This window comes from Phaethon aethereus, assembly GCF_964289735.1.
Source record: "Phaethon aethereus genome assembly, chromosome: 8".
Taxonomy (NCBI): domain Eukaryota; kingdom Metazoa; phylum Chordata; class Aves; order Phaethontiformes; family Phaethontidae; genus Phaethon; species Phaethon aethereus.
The window spans coordinates 14443499-14464218 of NC_138584.1; the positions used below are offsets into that span (position 1 = coordinate 14443499).

Below are 20720 nucleotides of genomic sequence, written 5' to 3' on the forward strand. Positions count from 1 at the left end.
CGATTTTATTTTTCCAGTGATGAGAACTGGTTTGCCTATTTGTAAGTCCTAGTGAAACTAGGAAATATAAGACCTTTTTGTGCGTACAGGAAAGACTAAAACAGGTTTTTTGTAAGCAATGAATTAGCTTTTTAAAAAATCCAGCTAAGTTTTATAGGCTTTTTTCCTACGACTTCCAAATCTATCTCCTGTCATGTAGTTGGCTCTGGTATCAAAGATGGACTTGGGACAGCTGTCAACAAGACATTCTCCAAGGACACAGCAGACTCTGTATAATACTGTAGTGCAGCCTTGTATCCTCGTTGTTGTAAATATTCAATCCGTCCATGATCAATCAGCAGTTTACAGAGGTGACCTATCTCCTTTCGTTCTTCAACAGTAAGTATCCTAGTTTCATAAAAAGGAGGAAAAGAATGAACAACATGTCAGAAGAATAGTTTTATTAATTAACATTAGTTAAGCTTGGAAAAACTCTTGAGGTTGCTTTCAATTCAGGCAAGCATGACTGTTTAAGTATTTTCAACATATCTCCATGAAAACTGTATTTTAAAAGTAGAATATTTCCATAAATTTAGTAATTAAAATGTTTCTGTAAAATGAGTCATTCTAAGAACACAGAAAAATTTCATATACGACTATACATAGTTTTGCTTTTCTGTGGGAGTCCATTTGCTAGGAAATTACATACCTTTGTAAAGTATCGGACCCACTCTCTGTCTTGCTGAATGTTTGCTCATGTTCTTCTGTGTCATTAGTTTGACCTTCGCATTCTTCATTTGTAGAGGCTTTGGTTGTGGTTTCTCGCATGCCACAAGTGGCCCAACTACTCATTCTCTGAAAATAATGAAATTCTCCTGGTCCAAGTCCTACTGATTTAAAGAACTCTCTGCCTACATAATGTGTCCAGTCACACTTGTGATGGCAACACAGTGCAATAACAATTCCAGCTACAGGCTTACGCTCTTCTTTGTTGCTTTCATTATCAGCAGAACTGTTAGATGCCACCTCTGTCTTATCAGTCCTAGAGCGTTTTGGTGCAGGCTCTTCATTTTCTCCATCACAGCAAGTTGTATAGCTTTCAACCAAGCATCTCAAAGCAAGATCTGGGAAAACACAGATATACCCCCCCAAAAAACCAGCAACGAACACAATGCTGTTATATAGGCTGTATCATGGTTGGGAATGTACTTCCCCCAAAGAAGGATAAAAGCATACACAGAATCATAGAACGGTTTGGGTTGGAAGGGACCTGAAAGATCATCTAGTTCCAACGCCCCTGCCATGGGCAAGGACACCTTCCACTAGACCAGGTTGCTCAGAGCACCATCCAACCTGGCTGTGAACACTTCCAGGGATGGGGCAGCCACACCTTCTCTGGGCAACCTGTTCCAGTGCCTCACCACCCCCATAGTGAAGAATTTCTTCCTCATATCTAATGTAAATTTACCCTCTTTCAGTTTAAAGCCATTACCCCCTGTTTTATCACTACATGCCCTTGTGAAAAGTATCTCTCCAGCTTTCTTGCAGGCCTCCTTCAGGTACTGGAAGGCTGCTATAAGGTCTGGCTGGAGCCTTCTCTTCAGGCTGAACAACCCCAACTCTTTCAGCCTGTCTTCATGTAAGAAAAGTCAAGCCAAAACACAACTTTAACTAAAAATTACAAGCATGCTTTGAAAACATGAAAACCCTAAATGTGAAATGGGTATTATGCGACCTCTGCTCTTGAATATTTGTTCTACAAAAGTGAATTTGCAATCCTTTGGTTAAACTGGCATATTGCAGGAAGATCTCCTCCCAAGTATTTGCTCTAAAAGTTTGATATCCAGGGCACAATCTATTTAATATGTACATGTACTTCTTAAATGCTTAACTGTGTCATCTTTGTAACAGTACCTATATAGGTGTCATATTTGAGATGTCTATCTTTACTTAGTAGACATAACATTAGAAAAAGTGTGTTTGTTTCTGTCCTGATAATTTTAAACTCATTCTTCTAATTTGTTTGCTTGGGATACACATTCAGACAGCCAATACAAATTTAGAAAGAAAAGTATTTCGGAGTAGAGGCAAAGACACTTTCAACAGTTTACAAATGCATGACCGATGCCACCACACACTATTCTTTGTTCTACTCTATAAAAACAAGAAAGGTTTTACTTCTGTCTAAAGTAGCTTTGCATCTATTATCCATCTACCATTCCACTGAAGTCAACAGATGTTTAGAATAGAGTTGCTACATTTACCAAAAAGGGGTTTAAGAGGGCAAAAAAAGCATAAAAGGACAGTTCGGAGGAACAATCCATTCGGATTGTAAGATTTAGTATCCCAACTTTCTGCAATTAACACATACATAATTCGTACCTGTTGCAGCACCACACAAGTGCTTCCCAATTCCTACCACTGGTAGTTTTGTCTTCTCCAAAACAGGTACCTTATCTGGAGGGGAAAAAAAAAAACCCAACAAAACCAAAACACACACAATCCAGAATCTTTATTATTATACTTGAGGCAGTATCTTTTCTGGGTAATATAATCTCAGCACACTTAAACATTTATTTCTTTTTTTCACCACTACTAAAAATATAGCGGTCTGTACATAACAGTTATAAGCTATTCAAAGAAAAGTTTATTTCTCTAAAACAAATTAAGAGAATTGGATGCTGTGGCCAAGAAGCCTATTTAACCATTTCAGCCTTTCTATACTGCCTATGAAATGTAAATGACATTAATGCATCTCCTGATGACAGATGTTCCCACAAATTCTAATATATTGATATGCATGACTTGCTTCATTCCACATGCCTAAAACAAAAGATGCAAAGGTGTTTAATCCTGCAAGTTCTAAAAAACCTTCAAATTGTTTTTGTTTTGTTATTTCTCACCTATAAAGATGTCCTATAAATAAGAAGCAGAAAATTTTAAATCCTCATTTTATATATATGTAAGTGTATATGTATATATACACAGCATTAATGTGTCCAAGCAACCACTGAGAATGATCTTCAAAAATCAAGTATATTTAAGCGTGCTACATACAAAATTGACTTGAAGTCCAGTATGCAAAATCCAAAGTTAAGCCTCTATTTCAAAATTATGCAAGCCAAGAAGGAACTTACTTAAACATAAATGTTGAATATCAACTTGAAGCCTTTCAAATATGGAATCTCTCCTCTTATGTTTTCCATCCACCTGTGTAAACAGAACAAGATCATCATAGGGCTGGCTGCTAATAATTGTAATTTTGCTCCAGGTATTAATGCCAGACTTCTTTCTTGTCAAGTCAACATCTGCACATTTCCAACATTCTACACAAAGATTTTTTTCTTAATAAATTTGCTATTGGCAAAGTAGGGAATGTAGGCAATCACATTTCCAAAACTTTTAAAGGCTTTATGTTATTTTTGAAGATAAAAAGCAAATGTTAGCAGCTTCAATGACAACAGATTAAAAATTATACTCTGCTAATGTGACAATATTCTCTCTTACCTTGAATCTTGTAGTTGCCCTTTCCACAAGTAAAAACTGAACATTTTCAACATTCTGTAAGGCAACATCAACCCAGTGGGACAGCTTTCCTCGCCCAGCTCCAAACTCAACAAAACATCTTCCTGGAACAAGTAAATGTAATTTTTCCAGGTTACCTAAAATAGAAGCCTAGAAACATCAAAAGGTTATTTACGAACCAAGCAAATACATACACTGTGTATTGTAATGCCTGATAGAAAAAAAGGATTACTTCAGCAAACTGCAGAAGACTTTTTCAAGCCTTCCCTTCCATGATGCATTTAGGGAAAAGATCTTGTGTGACCAGAGGAAAGGGATTATAAGTTCTGGCTAGTCAGCAGCACCCTGCCCTTCTTCCACTGCTCACAGAACTCCACACAGAAGTTTCTGGAATTAATTTTTGGGATCAGGTACACATTATAGTATCATTCTCTGCTGATTGTCCAAGTAGCCATCCAAAATATGGGCAACGTACTGGATTTTCTGTGAAGCATCAGTGCCTGCAGAATCCTCTCTCTTTGCTGCAGTTTCCTATGTATTACAAAATGTGTAAGTGGAGCACGGGAAGAAAGTACAGGAAACATACATTTCTCACTTTTAAATTTTTCTTCCCAACACTTTCTATTTTGCTACAGTGTGCAATCCATCTCCCTTAAAATTCCTGCTGTTCAATATACATTAAAAAGGCAGAAGGTAAACTCAGGCTTTCCAATTCATTTAAGTATCTGTTACACAATCGGGTAATCTAGGACTAGCTCTTACAGAAAAAGTAAAAAATTCCTTTGACTTCTTAGCAAATACAACATTTTACCTGTTGTAGCTGATTTATTATGAGTTAATATAAAATAACAATATATAAGTAAAAATTCGTAAGAACACCACACAATTTGTAATTTATTTCAGTAGTCTGATAAACTTCTATTACTAATACTTAACAAAGCAGCCATTCAAAGGTTATATGTTTGCTATTATTTAAAAGCATGAAGTTACAGAGCATATCAGATTTCCTCCATATGAAGTGACTAGCATTATGCATGCACAGTCACTCGAATTTACAGCAGTAGAATTCCACATGTTTAAAAACATCTATAGCTATTAGTAAAGCAGTGACCATACCTGTTGCTTCAAGTGTTTGAAAGCGGATTCCCCATTCTTTGGGTCATTTAAGGCTTCTTGTAAAGCCTGGTGGGACAGTATTTGTTCCTTAAGGCGAAGTTCCAGGCCTGCATGCAAATGCAAAACTTTTACGTATAGCTTTCCAGTTTCCAAGAGTTTCTGGTTTTGTGACACACGTTACAATAGTCAGACATAAGCTCTATTTGTAGCACTAACAAAATAGTCTGTTGGGAGCATAAATCTATCATCACATGTTTGTAACAGAGCTGTGTTGTTATCTGTAGTGATATTTGAGTGGAAAACAAAAAACATAAAAGGAAGGGAAATGAGCTGTGTGAGCAAACACCAGTGTTTTATCATTCAATCTAGTTTATTCTGAGTAAAATTTAGCTATTGGGGGATTGCCTACACCTTGCTGATAATTACTCCAGATGTGTTTAGTGCCAAATGTCTCACAGTTTCACAAGATATCTACCAACAAAAATAAAACTGAAATATTTAATCAATTCAATTTAAAGCATCTTATTTTCAGTATTAAGTAAGCTCACCATTACTTGCTTTTTTCAACCTGACAATTAAGTTCTCCAGCTCTTCTTTGGATAGAGAAGAGATAGGTACCTTTTTAAGGAGGGGAAAAAAAAAAAAGCACAACCCATAAATAAGAGAATTTTTAATTTTTGCTAGTTCTTAGTCAAATGATAAATTGCAACATATTACATAGGGACTGAGCTTTAGAACAAATAAATGTACTCACTTGTTTTTCTGGTATTTCTGCTACATCTTTTAAACCTGCATTAATATCTTGAACAAAGTAGACCTTTAAAAATCAAAAGAAAAGAAATCTGATTATATTAATTATCAGGAAGCAAAAAGCTAAATTCTTCAGTGTTTTTATCATAATGTGCATAGCAATAGGTATCCACTGCAAAAGAAGATATTCCAAGTAATTTTTTTTTTCCCTATAGTCTGATCCTGAATCCCCAGGAGGAATGACTGTTCTAGCACATTTTGACAAGACTGAACACGTTCATACGAGTGAAGCTGTCAATGCTTACTAGACTGATTCCAGACACCATTTTAAGGTTTCCCAGGTAACACTAAAGATGCAATACTGATAAGGCAGAAAGGCAGATAGGAAAGAAACCATCTTCTGTTTTCTTGAAACAGCTGTTGAGACATATATCCTATTCCTTCCCTCAGCACTGGCTGCAACTGTCAGCCTTGCTTTCCATAATTCACTGCTAGCTTGAGTGAAGCAGGCAGTTGGCTAGGGCAACAGACTGCCACAGGTAGGAAAACACCCAGAGCCTTCCTGCTGGCTTTGCTTTCTGAGGACAATCTCGCACCAGAACGAATGGCATTGTGAGAGACTGTTCTTAGAGAATGTTTTTGAGAGAAATTAATTCAGCATTTTCATTTGTAACTAAGAGAACTGAAAAGTTGTGCTGAACTAAAGTGAGACGGGACACAGAAGATGAGGAGACTGGAATGTGAATTCCATTTCAGCAAGTACTTATTCAGCTTCCATAATGTCCTTCTATAGTGCTTGCTAAGACTGCTGTCTTCCATTTCACAGCTGCTGTTAGCACAATACATTCTCTGCAGAGCTGTAATGTTTAGGGGCTTAAATACGAGAGGAAGTAGTGCTGAATTTACATGGCACTTACTGGCTTTGGCTTCTCTCTTGAATTACATTTTTTTAAATGTTTTTGTAGTTGGTCTTCATATACAGTGCTAAAATCCAAATGGAAAGAAAAGTATCAGCATTTATCGTGTGAACTCTGACAAAGAACGGGAAAAGCATCTACATATACTTACTGTTTTGGATCAAGAGGGCATGGAATTCTTTTTCTGTAATTTTCTTCCTAGTTATGAAAGAAAAGTTTTAGACAACACTTCAGCATGTCGTGCTCCTGTTTTAGAAAAGCTGTGGAGGGACATCTGAGTTACATAAAACATCTATTTTGAGGTAGGTAGGTTAACCAGAATGGAGACATTAAGACAAGAATACTTGTATAGATCCTAAAAGAATAACCCCACAATGTAATGGCAGCGTTACTCCTGGGCTGAACCGATGGCCTTAGCACATCCAGAGCTCAAAGGCAGGCGCAGCCTCTCGTGCCCGTGCTGCGGAACCAGCCCAGGCGGACATGCCACCCCCAGGCCCCCTGCGGTGCCGCCGCGGCTTCCCCCCTACCCCAGCCCTTCCCAGAGGGCCCGGAGCTGCCCTGACCCCAGGGCCCACCCTCCCCAGGCGGAGGAGGGGGCCTGCAGCTCCGCCCGGCAAGGCCCGGTACCTCCTGCTGCCCATGCTCTCCGCAAAAACGCCTCCCAGGAGCCGGGATCATCTTGCAGAAGCGCTTCTTCCTCTCCACAAAGTAGGCACATCGCGCAGGGACCGAGGCGCCGCTGCCCGGCTGCAGCCCCGCCATCTCCGTCCCAGCACGCTCTGCGGGCGCCGCCTCGGCTCCATCTTGAGGCTCCTCCTCCGCGGGAGCCGGGCGCCAAGCTCGAAGTGCAAGATGGCGGCGGAGAGGATGTTCAACCGGCCGGTGTGTATGCAAGTGAGGTGCCAGGGCTGTGAGGAGAGGTGAGGGGTTGACTTGAACTGTGCGGCGGGCTTTGACTTGGTTTCCTCAGCAGCTGCGCGGAAGCTTTATTGCATTCTTTAGAAGGGCTGCCGAACGACAGGCTTTTTCCTTCTGCCCTAACAACTGCTGGGCGAGAGGTGAGGCCCTGCTCCTAGTGCGAGCAGTGAGCTGAGATGCTGCTTGCGTTGTTCATGCTTTGGGGCTGTTTATGGGAACCCTCTGGGTTAGAGGGAAGGGGACTTGGTCGCAGCAAGGCTGGAGATGGTTAGTGGGGGCTGGAGTGGCTGCCGCGGGTGCCTTGCCAGGGGAGAGGGGGCGGAGAAAACACGTAGTGGCTTTACAGAAACGCCTTAGGGGTACGGGGGCAAGCGCGTCTCTGCTGCAGGTTACACGAGGGTCGGGATTTCTGCCTCGCCCCTGCACGGGCCCTCGCAGCGCTGCAGGTCCGGCTGGCCGGGCCGGTGTTTACGCGTCTCCCAGGCTGCAGCGGTTGCACCGCGGGCAGGCCCGCCTCCTCTTCTCCCTCCTCTTCCTCCTCCTCGCTGTCTGAAGCCGGCCTTACCGCGGCCTCTTGGCGCCTCTCAGATCCTTCGTTACTGCCCCTATGGCGTGGGCGAGCCCACACGTCCGTCCCGATCGGTTTCTGCCGAGGGATAAGTCGATTTGGGCTCCCCCGTGTGCGTGTGTGCATGGCGTAGCACTGGTGTTTGGGAAAGCCCAGGGAATATTTTATGTGAAGCCTCTACTCAAATACAGTAATTTTAGTAATACAGCTCCTACCTGGATTAGACAGTGTGTGCGGGTGTTAGGGCTACTCTGGCTTGCCTGTATTGGAAGGCACGGAGAGTCCGATGTCAGTGGGTGTGTTTTTGTAATGCAAGTAATTTCTCGGCTTGCTCAACAAGAAGTAAATGAAGACAAGGTAGCACTGTATAAATGATTATCAAAAGTTTCAGCAATCATTAATAAATTTCAGCAGGCTTTTCCAAAGGTTCTAGTTTCTGGACAAAGTTTCCAAACTTTGCTGTTTAAAGTTTGGTGGCTAACAAGCCACAAAAAAAACCTGAGCTGAGGAGCTGTAATGATAACTGAAACTGTGGGGCTTTCAGATGTCTTAGTAGTAGTCATCAGTGGGAACTTTCTCGGTACTTCTGCCTGAACTTTTGTTTTAAAAATGTCATTTGATTCCTGTAGTGTAGCAATGAACAAGTTATTTGGGGAATGTTTTCTTGATTTGTTACTAAGTTTCATCTTTTTGTACACAGGAGATTAAATGTTCGAGTGAATATTGAGCTACTGTCAATTTCTAGTCCTGTTCATAAAAAGGTTTGTGGATTAGTCATATTTGTGTCATTCATTAGGTATTATCTGGATTTCATTGTATAAGAGGACAAATAGGCAAAGGAAAAGCAAAACAGGATTTCAGTATGTTTGTCACTTGACCTTATTTTACTTTTTATATAAGTTCTTGAGTAATTTAATTGGTTTGGTACGGTGGTGTGGTTTTTTAATAGGTTTTTTAGCCCTCTCTTTTAGTTTTGCTAAATGGGTCTTAGTAATGGGTCTTAGTAAAGTTGCAAATTAAAAGTATTTGGAGACCCTCAGAGGAACCCAAGTTAGACCCTAAGAGCCATCTCGCTTTAAATATACTCAACACTTATTTAAGAATGTAGAGCAGCAGTTGTCTTTGTAAAGGTCTCATCTTAACTAGCAAAAATGACAACTTGTACGTAGACGTAACATTTTGCTTTTTATTTATAAGTGTTTAGTCTTTGAATGTTTGGAATTCATCCAGTCAGAGTAGGAAGGAACTCATGTACTAAATTTGCAGTAAGAAAGTCTTATTAGGAAAAATAGCAATGAGATTACTACTGGAGTTTTAAAATCTTTTTTTGTTATGTGTCTAATTTGTCACTTAAGCAGTGCTTCCACCTACCATGATGTTAAGATTAGTCATTAGTTGGTTATAGTGTTATTGAGTAAAGATTTGTTTGTAAAGGAGTACAGCATTTTTTTGTAAGATTCTGCTAGCTGTGACAATGATAATATTAAGTGTGAAGATGCAGTTCAGTTAAGAACTGTGTACCAAATTGCAGCCTCTGTCAGCAGGAGCCTGGAGATGCAGTTGGGTACATCAGTGAGTGATGAGTCTAAAAAGATAACTTCAAATGTTTGTATCAGTTAATGGGACATCAAACCAAGCAGGCATTCTTATCCTACCCGCCCTAGTTGGTTTGGGGTGGCATTAGTTTTAACGTAAGCTAGCTCCACAGGTAAATCCTGAAGTTTGTTTATACCTCTCCAGCTGAGAGTTTTGTTAGTGTTACTGGTATCCGAATTACTGAAACTGGTTTCAGTTACGTATTATGTACATATGCTGTGGTCACACTTCAGTGATGTTGGGTTTCTGCTTCCTTCCTTTCCTCTTCTAGGAAATACTATATTCTTCACACAGGTTTGAGCCTTGTTATAGAGACAGGTGCCTGGGCCTGATGTACCAGGTGTTTTGCATAACCCCAGCCTTGTAATGAAGGAGTAGTTGTTTACAGAGAAGGCAGTTTTTCCAAAATCCTGTGCAGACCTCCAGGGAACAAACGAGTTAATATCTTAAACTTTTAGGAGCAATATGCTCTGAAAAACTTCCAGTTACCAGAATGATGTGGTTGTGATCTGTTACAGCGGACTGCTAGTGCTACACTCTATTCCATGATGGGGAAAAATAGCAAATAGTTTTCTTTCTGTAAAATGATGAAGACACGTTGAATTTTGAAACCTTTGCTGCTCAAAGTTGAAGGTTTTTACTTGGTTTATTTTTGTGAGAAATACTTTTCCTGTTTTTCCCACTGTAATATTTGAAGCTGTGTTAACGTTAATGCTTTCCACCTTCTGAATTAGTTGCTGCGATGCCATCTTATTTTTGGTTAAGCAGTAAAAACATTAAATATTGTTTGCAATAATGGTTTACAATATTTAAGCAATCCTACAAGGTAGTTTATAGTATTTTTAATTATATTTAAATATCTGTCTTTTCAGGATTTAGCTGTTCGATTGACTGATGATACTGATCCTTTTTTCCTTTATAACCTTGTCATATCTGAGGAAGATTTTCAAAGGTAAGTGAAATTATAATGTGTTGTCTGTGAAACATTTCTAAATGGAAAAAAAAAAGAATGAAGGAATATTTTTAGCTTAGAATTGTCTATATTATAATTCAGGTTTGGGCATTTTTCTCTTACGGAGTTTTGTCCGTATTTGGATAGTATTGTTCTCTTCGACCAGTTGGTGAAACAGTCAGGTACAGAAAAGATTATATGCGTGACAGAATCCTGATGTTAAGTTCCCTGCATAGCTACAGTACCACAGTTTATATTACTGCTTACATCTTCTGTTTATCATAGCTGCTTCTTACAAACTATTGTATGTGTGTGAACTATTTTAAGAAATAATTGCAAGAGGAAAGTCTGTTTGCATGGACATGGATTCACAGACCTGAGCCTTTGTTTTACGGGTTTCTTACATACTAATTGTACTGTTGGCTCTCATTTTACTTGCTCAGAATTTGTTGTCAACTTTGGGCACCAGCTTTAACAGTTGAGTTTTCTGCTTTGTTGTTTGGGTTTGGTTTTTTGTTGGTTTTTTAATTACTTAAAGAGAAATATGATCAGTGTGTGGATCAAAAGGCAAAAGTGAAATAGTATTTATAAAACAGATTTGCAGAAGTGTTTTGTTATACAAGGTATGGTTTTGTGCATACACTGTTGAATGCCTGTTTTTGTCTTTGAGTTTACTACATCTATGGTGAAGGTGTGCAATTAAATAAACAAGTAGGCAAATGAAGTCTTGATAATGGTTGGGTCTCCCCTCATTGTCCTTTGCTTCTTCCATGTGCCCCTATCCAGTAACCATACCACTCTGTGCTGCAAGGAAGATGTTTACTCAAAGGAACACATTTGTTCTGCCACAAAACTTTTTTTTTTTTTCTTAGTGCAGCCTATTTGCAAGAACTCTTGAAATCAAAAATACCCTCTGGTGATTATTGTCCAGAAGTAATCACATTTCTTCTGTGTTCAGGATTGAGAATAACATGATAGCAATCTTTAATGACATGATCATGTTTACTAGTGTAAAGAAAATATTTTATGGGAAATAAAATACACTTATATATACTGTTAATTTTTTTTTTTTTTCCCAATCTGTTTATGTAGTTTAAAATCCCAGCAAGGTCTCTTGGTAGACTTCTCTGCTTTCCCACAAAAATTTATAGATCTGCTTCAGCAATGCATTCAGGAACAGAACAAAGATATCCCAAGGTAGGTAATAAGTGCTTATCATTAAGCATAAATGCTTATCAACCACTCAGACTGAGAAGAGTCAATAAAACAAGACTAATTTAACCATCCTCTGGATGCATCAGTCAGTGGAGGTTGCTGATAAAAACTAAGTTTAGGGAGGACAGAGTAGTGGAATTGATGTCTAGTAATAGTCTCCCCATCTGAGTTGAAGCTGGCAAGCTTCGCAAGCTAGCAGAAGAGCAAGGATGCAACACTGGTCCTTTTTTTCTTTAACAGTTTAATGCTGGAGAGCTAATCTGAATTTGATGGACTGAGGTGTAAATCATTCTGTTTCGCAGGAGAAGGCAAAGTTATAAGGCATTCTTGTCACAGTTTTTTTCTTTCATTTCAGTGTTCAGATATTAATACGTGAGGGGGAGACCTGAGATCCACCCTTCCTGTAGTGGCCTTTCCATATGTTATTTTTGTTTGTGTGGGTACCAAGGAAAGCCTGGTCCGGAGTATCTAGCGCCACTCCGGTAGTCAGCTATTTTCTAAAGTATGTATTGTGGGCTATGAATTTTACTACGTCATAGGATACCTAAAAGAGAGGAGTCCGTTTTCCTTTTGAATTTGGTTACAAAGACCTTACTTGGCTTTGGACTCCTAAGTCTAAGATGAGTTTCTGAAAATTTTATAAATAAGCAAACTGATTAGTTTTGTACATTTCTTATGATAAGGTGCAAACATTTTAGTTGGTATTTGTAGTATTAACTACATCATAAGGATTGAATTTCATAGTTCTTTTTCAAAGAAAAACTGGACAGCCTTTTATTGCACATATTAAAATGTAGTTTATTCAAAGTAGCTTGTAGGATCAGGAAAAGAAATACACTAAACATTTGTTTATTTTTTATTTTCCCTAGGTTTTTGCTGCAGTTAGTTTCTTCAGCATCTGTTCTAGATCACACACCTGTCTCTTTAAATGTAGTGGAGACCAACCCTTTTAAGCATCTTACCCATCTCTCTCTAAAATTCCTACCAGGAAATGATGCAGAAATAAAGAAGTTTTTAGCCAGCTGTTTGAAATGCCTTAAGGTAAAATGAAGGCTTGTCGTAGCTGCAACTAGGCCTTGTTGCTATGTGTACTTCAGCATTTTTTCAGTCTTAAGACTTCAAAAGTATATACCAAATTTTATGCTCTGGTTTATTTTTTATTTTAGCTCATATATGTCATTGCATGCTGTTATTTGGGTGCATGTTCTAAAACTAAATTGTTACTGTCACTCTAGCAATGAAAATACCACATGTATATTCAACTAGCTGCTATAATTTGAACTGGCAGAAAATCGGGTATTTTACACGTGCAGCGCATGTAGTATGCAGCTGTTGAATGCTTCTGAATGCTTCAGTGTCTTGTGCTTCATAGCCTTGTGCTGATTGCCACATCAACTGCAAAAGTAAAATACTGTAAACTTTCAGTGTCTTTGTTCTGCAGTTGGGTTCAGAAGAGCATGCATGTGTGTATAATTTTGAGATTTTTATGGACTTCAAAGGGCTAGTAGCTATAAATACCAAATAAAAATGGTAGTGTTGATGCAGTTGGTAGCATGCTAGGTTTTATTTAATGAGAAATAACAGTCTCATAGTTTGACTGTGGTGTCTTTCATAGCCTGAGATTGGTGTGTCTCCTACTGTGCTGTGATGTTTATAGCCACCTAATAAGTCATTTTAATAATATAAATTTGCAGTATTTCACTTGATTTGTTGTTCATGCAACTCCTTTGTAAACAAGCCTTTATGATACTATTTCCTTATAGAAACTCGGTAAGAATTTAATTACCTTGTGAGCTAATGCCTTTTCTTTTAAACTTATGAATTATATCTTATTCAAATGAATCCTATTTAAAAAAGATTACTTTTCCACAGATGTCATGGGTATGTGGTTGCTTAGGCAGGGTATGCTGATAAAATGGAAGCTAAATACTACTTGTATTTTGGGAGCTAAGGATTTGACTTGATGTCAATGTGTACATAGGAAGACAAAATGGTATTGGAAGAAAAGCTTCAAAAAACTGAAGAGGATCTTACCAGACAGCTGAGCTACACTCAACAGGTAATGTACATTTTTAACTTTCCTGTTGTAAGTTGTACTGGTTTTAATTTGTGGAAAATGTGCCTTCTTTTGGGGCTGGTTGGTTAGCCACTACCTAGCTAAGATAATGGACTTGGGAGTGAGTGAAAAGAAGAAAAGTAGTCTAGTGTAGTTTTCAGAATGAGTGAAGCGTGCAACTGAAGAATAAAATTTAGTTCTTGCAGTGCAAAACCAGACTTTTATTTTGTACAGGCCTCTGTATAGGCACACACAAGTTACATACTAAATGTATGGTAGTGTGAAGATAAGTGTAATCGACATATTCCATGAATGGTTGGAAATCCTTATATTTGGAAAAATTACGAAAAAATTCTGAAATAAATTAGAAGTCTTGGACTTCATGTTACTCTACTACTTTTCGGTTTTCTGTGGTCAGCTCAGTAGTGACTTCACATGTAGGTTTCAACAGGATGATTTGGGTCAAATTCTAGAATTATCAAGGTGACTTTTTTGACTATCATGAAACATAAAAATTCCATTAAAACCGCTATGTGTAGCTTTTTTGGAATGGACTGCTTGTTTACCTCACCTTTGCACTTTCAGTTGGAGTTACTGGAATGTGTTTGCTGAATTTGAATGTAGAATTACAAATCAAAAAGGAAACGATGCTGCTGAAGAAATATTCCCTCACCCCCCCACTCCCTTCCCTTTACTAGAGCACTTTTTGTTATAAGGGTAGGGAACATCAGCAGACTGTTTTTTCACTCTTAGATCGTGGTTGGAAGAAAATACTATTGGAAACGAAGATTATTCTATTCACAGTGTCAGAAAGGTGTTCCTTAGCTTCTCAGTGCCTTACTTTCCTGTTTACAGAATGAACAGGTATTTTGGCATCTGGTGCTGAAATTTAGACTTTTCATAATAACTCCATGTCCTTTTAAAGAAGTAACAGTAAAGAATCATTCAGTATTGACTGAAATGCTTAAGTTTTTAAAACTCATGCTTTGTCAAACAGAGCTTGTCAGAGAAGAGCCGAGAACTAGACAAACTGAAAAATGAATGGACATCATACACTACAGCTCTAACGAACAAACACACACAGGAGCTGACAAATGAAAAGGAAAGAGCTCTCCAGGTATGACAACAGAAAAGAATTAACAATATTCTTGTATGTGAATAGTTTCTTGGCTTAATTTTTAGATTTGTTGAATAACACTTTACTTTGCTTCAGGCACAAGCTCAGTACCAACAACAGCATGAACAACAGAAAAAGGAACTAGAAAACTTGCATCAGAAAAGTATTCAACAGTTGCAGAACAGACTCTCAGAACTCGAGGTCGTCAATAAAGATCTAACAGAAAGGAGATACAAAGGAGACTCTACAGTCAGAGAACTGAAAGCAAAGCTTTCTGGAATAGAAGATGTATGGCTTACTAATTTCCATAACCAAACTTACTATTTTTAGAGCATTAACACTGCCTGCCTATGCATGTGATAGAAAATATAGGATATTAAGTTTGTTCAGCTTCTCTTTATTCCACATTATGCTTAATATTTAGATATATCTGTTTAAATTACTATTACAGGTTTTCTTAAATTCTTTTCCCACATTCTAGGAATGTCAAAGAGCAAAGCAGGAGGTGCTGTCACTGCGTCGGGAGAACACTACTCTGGATGCTGAATGTCATGAAAAAGAGAAACTCATTAATCAGCTACAGACACGGGTCGCTGTTCTGGAACAAGAGATCAAAGATAAAGATCAGCTAGTTATTAGAACAAAAGAAGTATTAGATGCGACGCAAGAACAAAAGGTTCCTTCGAGTTTCAAAATAATTCTCTGTAAAGCTCTGTAGAACCTTAGTTGCAGTCTCTATAGATTAGCAGCTGACCAGTTTTTATGAATACAGCAAGTAAGCTTTCAAATGTAGTTAAAAATTCTAAATTATGGCACCAAAAGTACACTGGATTCAGTTTTACAAAGGTCACTACTGTTTTAATACTGTGGTACTGCAGTAAAGCTAGTGGTACTTTTTGTAAACAAAAAATGGATTGAGATCCTGTGTAATTTGACTGAAAAGCAAGGACTGAATTTCTTGTAAGGATTATCTCTCAAAGAATTATTGAGGCTCTAGTTGAAATCATAAATGATGTCTATCACATAACTTTATTACAATATTTTTAATATTTTAAAGGTGATACTGGAAGAGAGTACAGAGAAAAAACAGAGTCATATTGAAAAACTAGAGACAACAATTAAGTCCCTGTCAGCTGAACTTCTTAAGGTTTGTTTGAACATGCCATTATCCTTATGAAACTGTTTCCTTATTTTTAGATGTTTATTTTGAGAATATCTGGTTTATTATTTTTTTAATAGGCCAATGAAATTATCAAGAAGCTACAAGGAGATTTGAAAACTCTAATGAGTAAATTAAAATTGAAAAATACAGTAACAATTCAACAGGAAAAACTATTGGCAGAAAAAGAAGAGAGACTTCAAAAAGAGCAGAGAGAATTGCAGGAGGCGAGACAATCTCTTCGAATGAAAGAGGAGGAGGTATTGTGATAGGTTAACGCTCTGTCCTGTAAATACTGCTGTATGTAGTGTGTTGGGTTTTGTGTTTAACTTATTTGTTTAGAGCAATAAGGTCCTAAATCTTTCCATGGAATAGAATGTACTCTTTTACTTAGTTAACACATTTATTTAAACGTGTAGTAACTTTTCTTTTTATGTTAAACTGACTTATAAGAGCCATCCATCCATAAGGAAGAAAACTAAAATTGTATTAAGAGTACAAAGCAATATAATGATTAATTGCCATGCTTTAGAGGGCATATTCATGTGAAAGTTGATGGAGGAGGCAAGAACAGGAACAGAGTGAACTTTTTTTTCCACTAAGTATATTCCCCTGCTTGGAGTCCTTGCATTTATTTAACCAGAGAAAAATTAAGGTCGGAAAGGTTTCTGGCTGTTGTCGTGTTGAAACCCTCGCTAAAAGTAGGGCTTATTTTAAAAGAATTACCATATTGCTTTTGTGAAAAAACAGAGTTCAAACTTCTCTAAGTAATTTTAGAACAGCTTCATAGATCCTTTTTATTTGTATTGTGTTTTTTCTTCAGTTTGTAATAGTAGTAGCTCCTGATGATGTTGTTACGGGAATATTGTAGGTTTGCAAGCTACAAGAACAGCTAGAAACTACAATACAAAAACTAGAAGAAAGTAAGCAGTTGCTGAAAACCAATGAAAATGGTAGGTTTATACAATTTCATGTCTCCCTCTGTAAAAATGGCGTAGTGATCTAGCTGCTACTGAAAATTAAGGAAAGCAACTATATTGCTTTACCTGTGTTCTTTTTTTGTAAAAAAGAGCTGCGATTATTGTCATTTATGGAAAATAATATGACTCACTTCTGTCTGTAGTGAGTGTGCAACAACCTAGAGCTCCAAGTAGAGACGACTTCCCTTGCAGTTGGTGCTTGTGGTTGCATGCACAGGGGGCTGCTTCTAGCGGAAGGAACAGAAGGGCATGTAGGAGTGGAGGAAGCTTGAACAAAAAGGCTTTTCATGAGATGAAGACTTCTAGTCACTTGAGCTCAAGGGGGAAAAATAGCACACTGAAAGCTGTCACTTCTTTTGAGGAAGGGCCACTAGCTGTTTTAAGCAGCTTGCAAGAGGTAGGAAGTGAACTTGACCTTTTTCTTCTCTCTTCAGTAATCACATGGTTAAACAAACAGCTGAATGACATTCAGATGACGAAGAAGCTGGAGCCTTCTGCTGGTGCACACAGTGGTGTTAGGACTGCCATTTCACCTCATGGCATGGTAGGATGCAACTATAAATGACATGGTTATGTGTAGTTATATTTTCCTGAAATGTATGGCCTTGAAAGGAAAAAAAAAAAGTGCTTTCATCTTTTTTTGGCCCTATAGTTTTGGGTGTGTGCAGGGTTGTTTTGTTTATTTTTTTAAATAATGTAATACCCTGTTGGGTGCTACTTGATGCCCTGGCCTTCTAAGTGAGAACTTTCTCAGCTCATTAATTAAAATACACAAAACAATGCAAAATTAACTTGGAAAAGATGGAAGTGCAGGGTGAAAAAGAAAAGCGGCATTTTTGTGTTGTGAGGTAAACTTACATAGTAATTATCTTTCTTTTTCAACTTAGACAAAGTGTACTATTTGAATATTTTTATTAGTGATATTTAGAAACATGAAAAAAGGGGTGAGAAACATTACCTACTGTCTCTGTTAAATATCATAGCATATTGGTTCTTATTGTTTGTTGTCTGTGTACAGATGTCCCTTGTCACCTACCAGTTGATGAGCTGCTTATTCAAAAGTGGAAGGGCATGTTCATGCAAAGAGGTCTCCGAGTTATAGCTAGATACCTTTAATATATTAATCACAGGGTGTGTAGCTTACTATGAGCTTATAAATACTAGCTAGGAGTGCTTAACTCATCTGACTTATAAAAAGTGACATTGTCTTCCTGTGAGGAAGACTCAAATTTTAGCTTTGCAATTGTGGTTAGTTGTTAAGTTTGGAATTTCTACAAACAATTACTTCAAGAATTGTTTTTCTCCTCCTTTTATGGATGCATTCTATTTCCCTTACAGCCTGACCGACCATCCTTTCCCAGCTCAGGAATCAATCATCCCATTTCTCCTCTGTATGCCTTCCAGAACTTTCCAGAACCAGCACACAACTATAATGTCAACTCACAATATCCAGTACCAAAGGCAGGCACTTTGCCTTTTCTGTTTGGTTAAGAATGCGATAGCATAAAATATCAAAGCTTAATGTTTTTCATATTTCTCATAATGCATAAATATTTACTGCATATCCTAGTACTCTTAAATGCCCTGTCTTGAACATTATCACTGTTAGTAATTGTAATAGCTAATGCTTGTTGTTAAGTCGCTTAGTTCTTGTGTGCTGCTCTGCAAGGTATAGAAACATCACTTCTGAGTACATTGACTGGTGGACCGTCATATCAGGAGTAGCTCTCTTTAACCTGCAACTCTTCTGTTTCTGCAGATTCAGTTTAACACACAGCTTTCTAAGGTGAATCGATGTTCAGATGTTCAGACAGTGACTCCTGCAAGTAGTCATCCAGCAAATAAGGAGAAGTAAGTTTAATTATTATTTTTATAAAGCCATTTGTCTTCTATGCGTGCCTGGAACTGAGCAGAACACTTCCAGTAGCAAGCTGGTGCTGTGATCTGCCTTTCTCCATCAACATGCTAATGAATTTTAAGTTGTGGCAGACATAATTGGTCGCTAAGCAGTTTGTAGGTAACAAATGAAGAGCCATGCTTTCAGGAGTGGGTCCCAAGGAACAGAAGTTCATTGTCCCTCCTGGTGACAAATCTAAGGCTATCAGGTGATAGGTCAGTCAAAAAATTACTTCTAGACTGTTCTTAACCTACTCAGTGATGGTTTACCTTTAAATGATAACATTTGTAGGAACACACAGTAGTTCCACTTCAAGTTAAGATTTTTCTGAATGAGTGTGTATCCACACCTGTTAATGCACTGCTAACTATGTTTGGCTTAAATTTTAATTAATCTTTTTTATTTCTAGTGGTGGTAATTTGGGGCTGGACTCCAAATATTTAAAGAAAAAAGATGACAGCATTCCTTTACGTGGGCTTAGTCAAAATACACTTAACTCGGGTATGTATGGAAATAGTAAAACAAGACCTCCTTTGAAATGTAAAGGCTATTAATAGTTACAGTTCTATGAACAGTATCTTGCTTCTGCTGTTCTACAGAGCACCTGAAAGCGTATTTACCAACAAAAGCCCAGCCGTCACCAAAAGCTGCAGTAACACCAGCCTCGGCTTACTTTCCTGGATAGTAGACAGGGTTCTTAAAGTAAGAGTCCTCTTTTAACTATTTGGGGGATTTTTGGATGTCCTGTAATAATGTATCGGTGTGAACTGACATAATTTGTAAGTAAGTCTGAACCCATCTTCTTCAAGAAAGATACCTTGACTGACTTCTCAGGATACTTGAGCCTAAAGAAAAGCTAAAACTCCAAGGCAGCCTCGGCCCTAGGGGGAACACCACCTTCGTGAAGTCACGGGGGTGTGCAGAACTTTCCCTTAAGTGTATTGGAGACCTTGTAGTCTTCCAAAAAACCCACTTTAAGTGCGCTGACGACTTTGTTAGAGGAATTAACAAGTGTGGCTCTGTAAATACTTTTTTGACTCCTTTCAGAGAAAGGATGATGCAAAGAGAAGGGGCTGGAAAACAGCGTGATGCTGTCATTTTAATAATGGCATGACTGCCTCACTAATCCTCCCTTACACTTTTAATTTTCAAAAGTTGTGTAATTTTGGAACCAGCTTATTTGAATTGCATATAGACTTACAAATATATTTAATACTAAAGATATTAAAATTATTTTACTGAAGGTATAAAATGATAATTTAAAATTCTCACTCTTGGTTACCCTAACTTTTCTATCAATCTGTCAGCGCCACCATGCTTAAGAGGTTCTAATGGTGTAGTATCTATCTGAACAGTTAGAAGTTACAACATCTAAAAGCCACTTTATTTTTACTAATCATACTTTTAACAACTGTACAGTCTTACAGAAGTTGAAGATACTCCAACACCCAAATTTAGGTGGACATCAATTATTCAGCTTGTTCTACTTACCCAGGTTCAAATGCTAGAATCATGTTAACAGCTTCATTCTGTGCCATCTTTTATTTGGTGTCCCCAATAAAGAACTGGCATGCAAGTATTTGTAACATACAAAATACCCTTTTTAAAATTACTATTACTTACTTCTGTGGTTAAAGGTATTTCATACCTTCTACCTTTGTTACTTAAAGTGCATCCAGAGGATTGTATGTTTAAGTTGTTTGTTTTGCAGTGCAAAATGTGTGTATTTGTTTATAAATCAGCATGATGTTAATGTATAGTCTCTTGTTTTGGCACATGTAAGTTTCAGTGGAAATATTAAAAGGTTTTTATCAAAAACTCTGACTAAGTAATGTTTTAGGAGTACTAAACCAACACCCCCACTGCACTGAAAGTCCAAGCTGAGGTAAGTGCCAGAACAGTACTATTTTATCCATCGTACCTTCTTCTGGAGTTTTCTTCACAGCTTATTCACGCAAAGGCAGTGCTACTG

General features: G+C 37.9%; 2 protein-coding genes across 2 annotated transcripts; one reads left to right on the top strand and one right to left on the bottom strand.

Annotated features, from left to right (window-relative positions):
• Positions 1-191: 191 nt before the first annotated feature.
• On the bottom strand, positions 192-7052 carry TRMT13 (tRNA methyltransferase 13 homolog; the record flags this gene model as incomplete). The annotated part of the gene is made up of 11 exons (XM_082002754.1): positions 192-387; positions 689-1103; positions 2362-2436; positions 3117-3189; positions 3487-3654; positions 4621-4727; positions 5169-5238; positions 5375-5437; positions 6288-6354; positions 6439-6485; positions 6918-7052. The coding sequence occupies 11 exons, from the start codon at positions 7050-7052 to the stop codon at positions 192-194; spliced, it is 1416 nt and encodes a 471-aa protein (XP_081858880.1).
• On the top strand, positions 7006-19433 carry SASS6 (SAS-6 centriolar assembly protein; the record flags this gene model as incomplete). Its single annotated transcript, XM_082002876.1, has 17 exons — positions 7006-7210; positions 8477-8537; positions 10245-10324; positions 11417-11521; positions 12409-12580; positions 13521-13598; positions 14593-14712; positions 14809-15000; positions 15194-15388; positions 15770-15859; positions 15952-16131; positions 16743-16824; positions 17286-17395; positions 18190-18312; positions 18611-18702; positions 19158-19249; positions 19348-19433. The coding sequence occupies exons 1-17, from the start codon at positions 7143-7145 to the stop codon at positions 19431-19433; spliced, it is 1926 nt and encodes a 641-aa protein (XP_081859002.1). The 5' UTR covers positions 7006-7142.
• Between the last annotated feature and the right edge of the window lie 1287 nt (positions 19434-20720).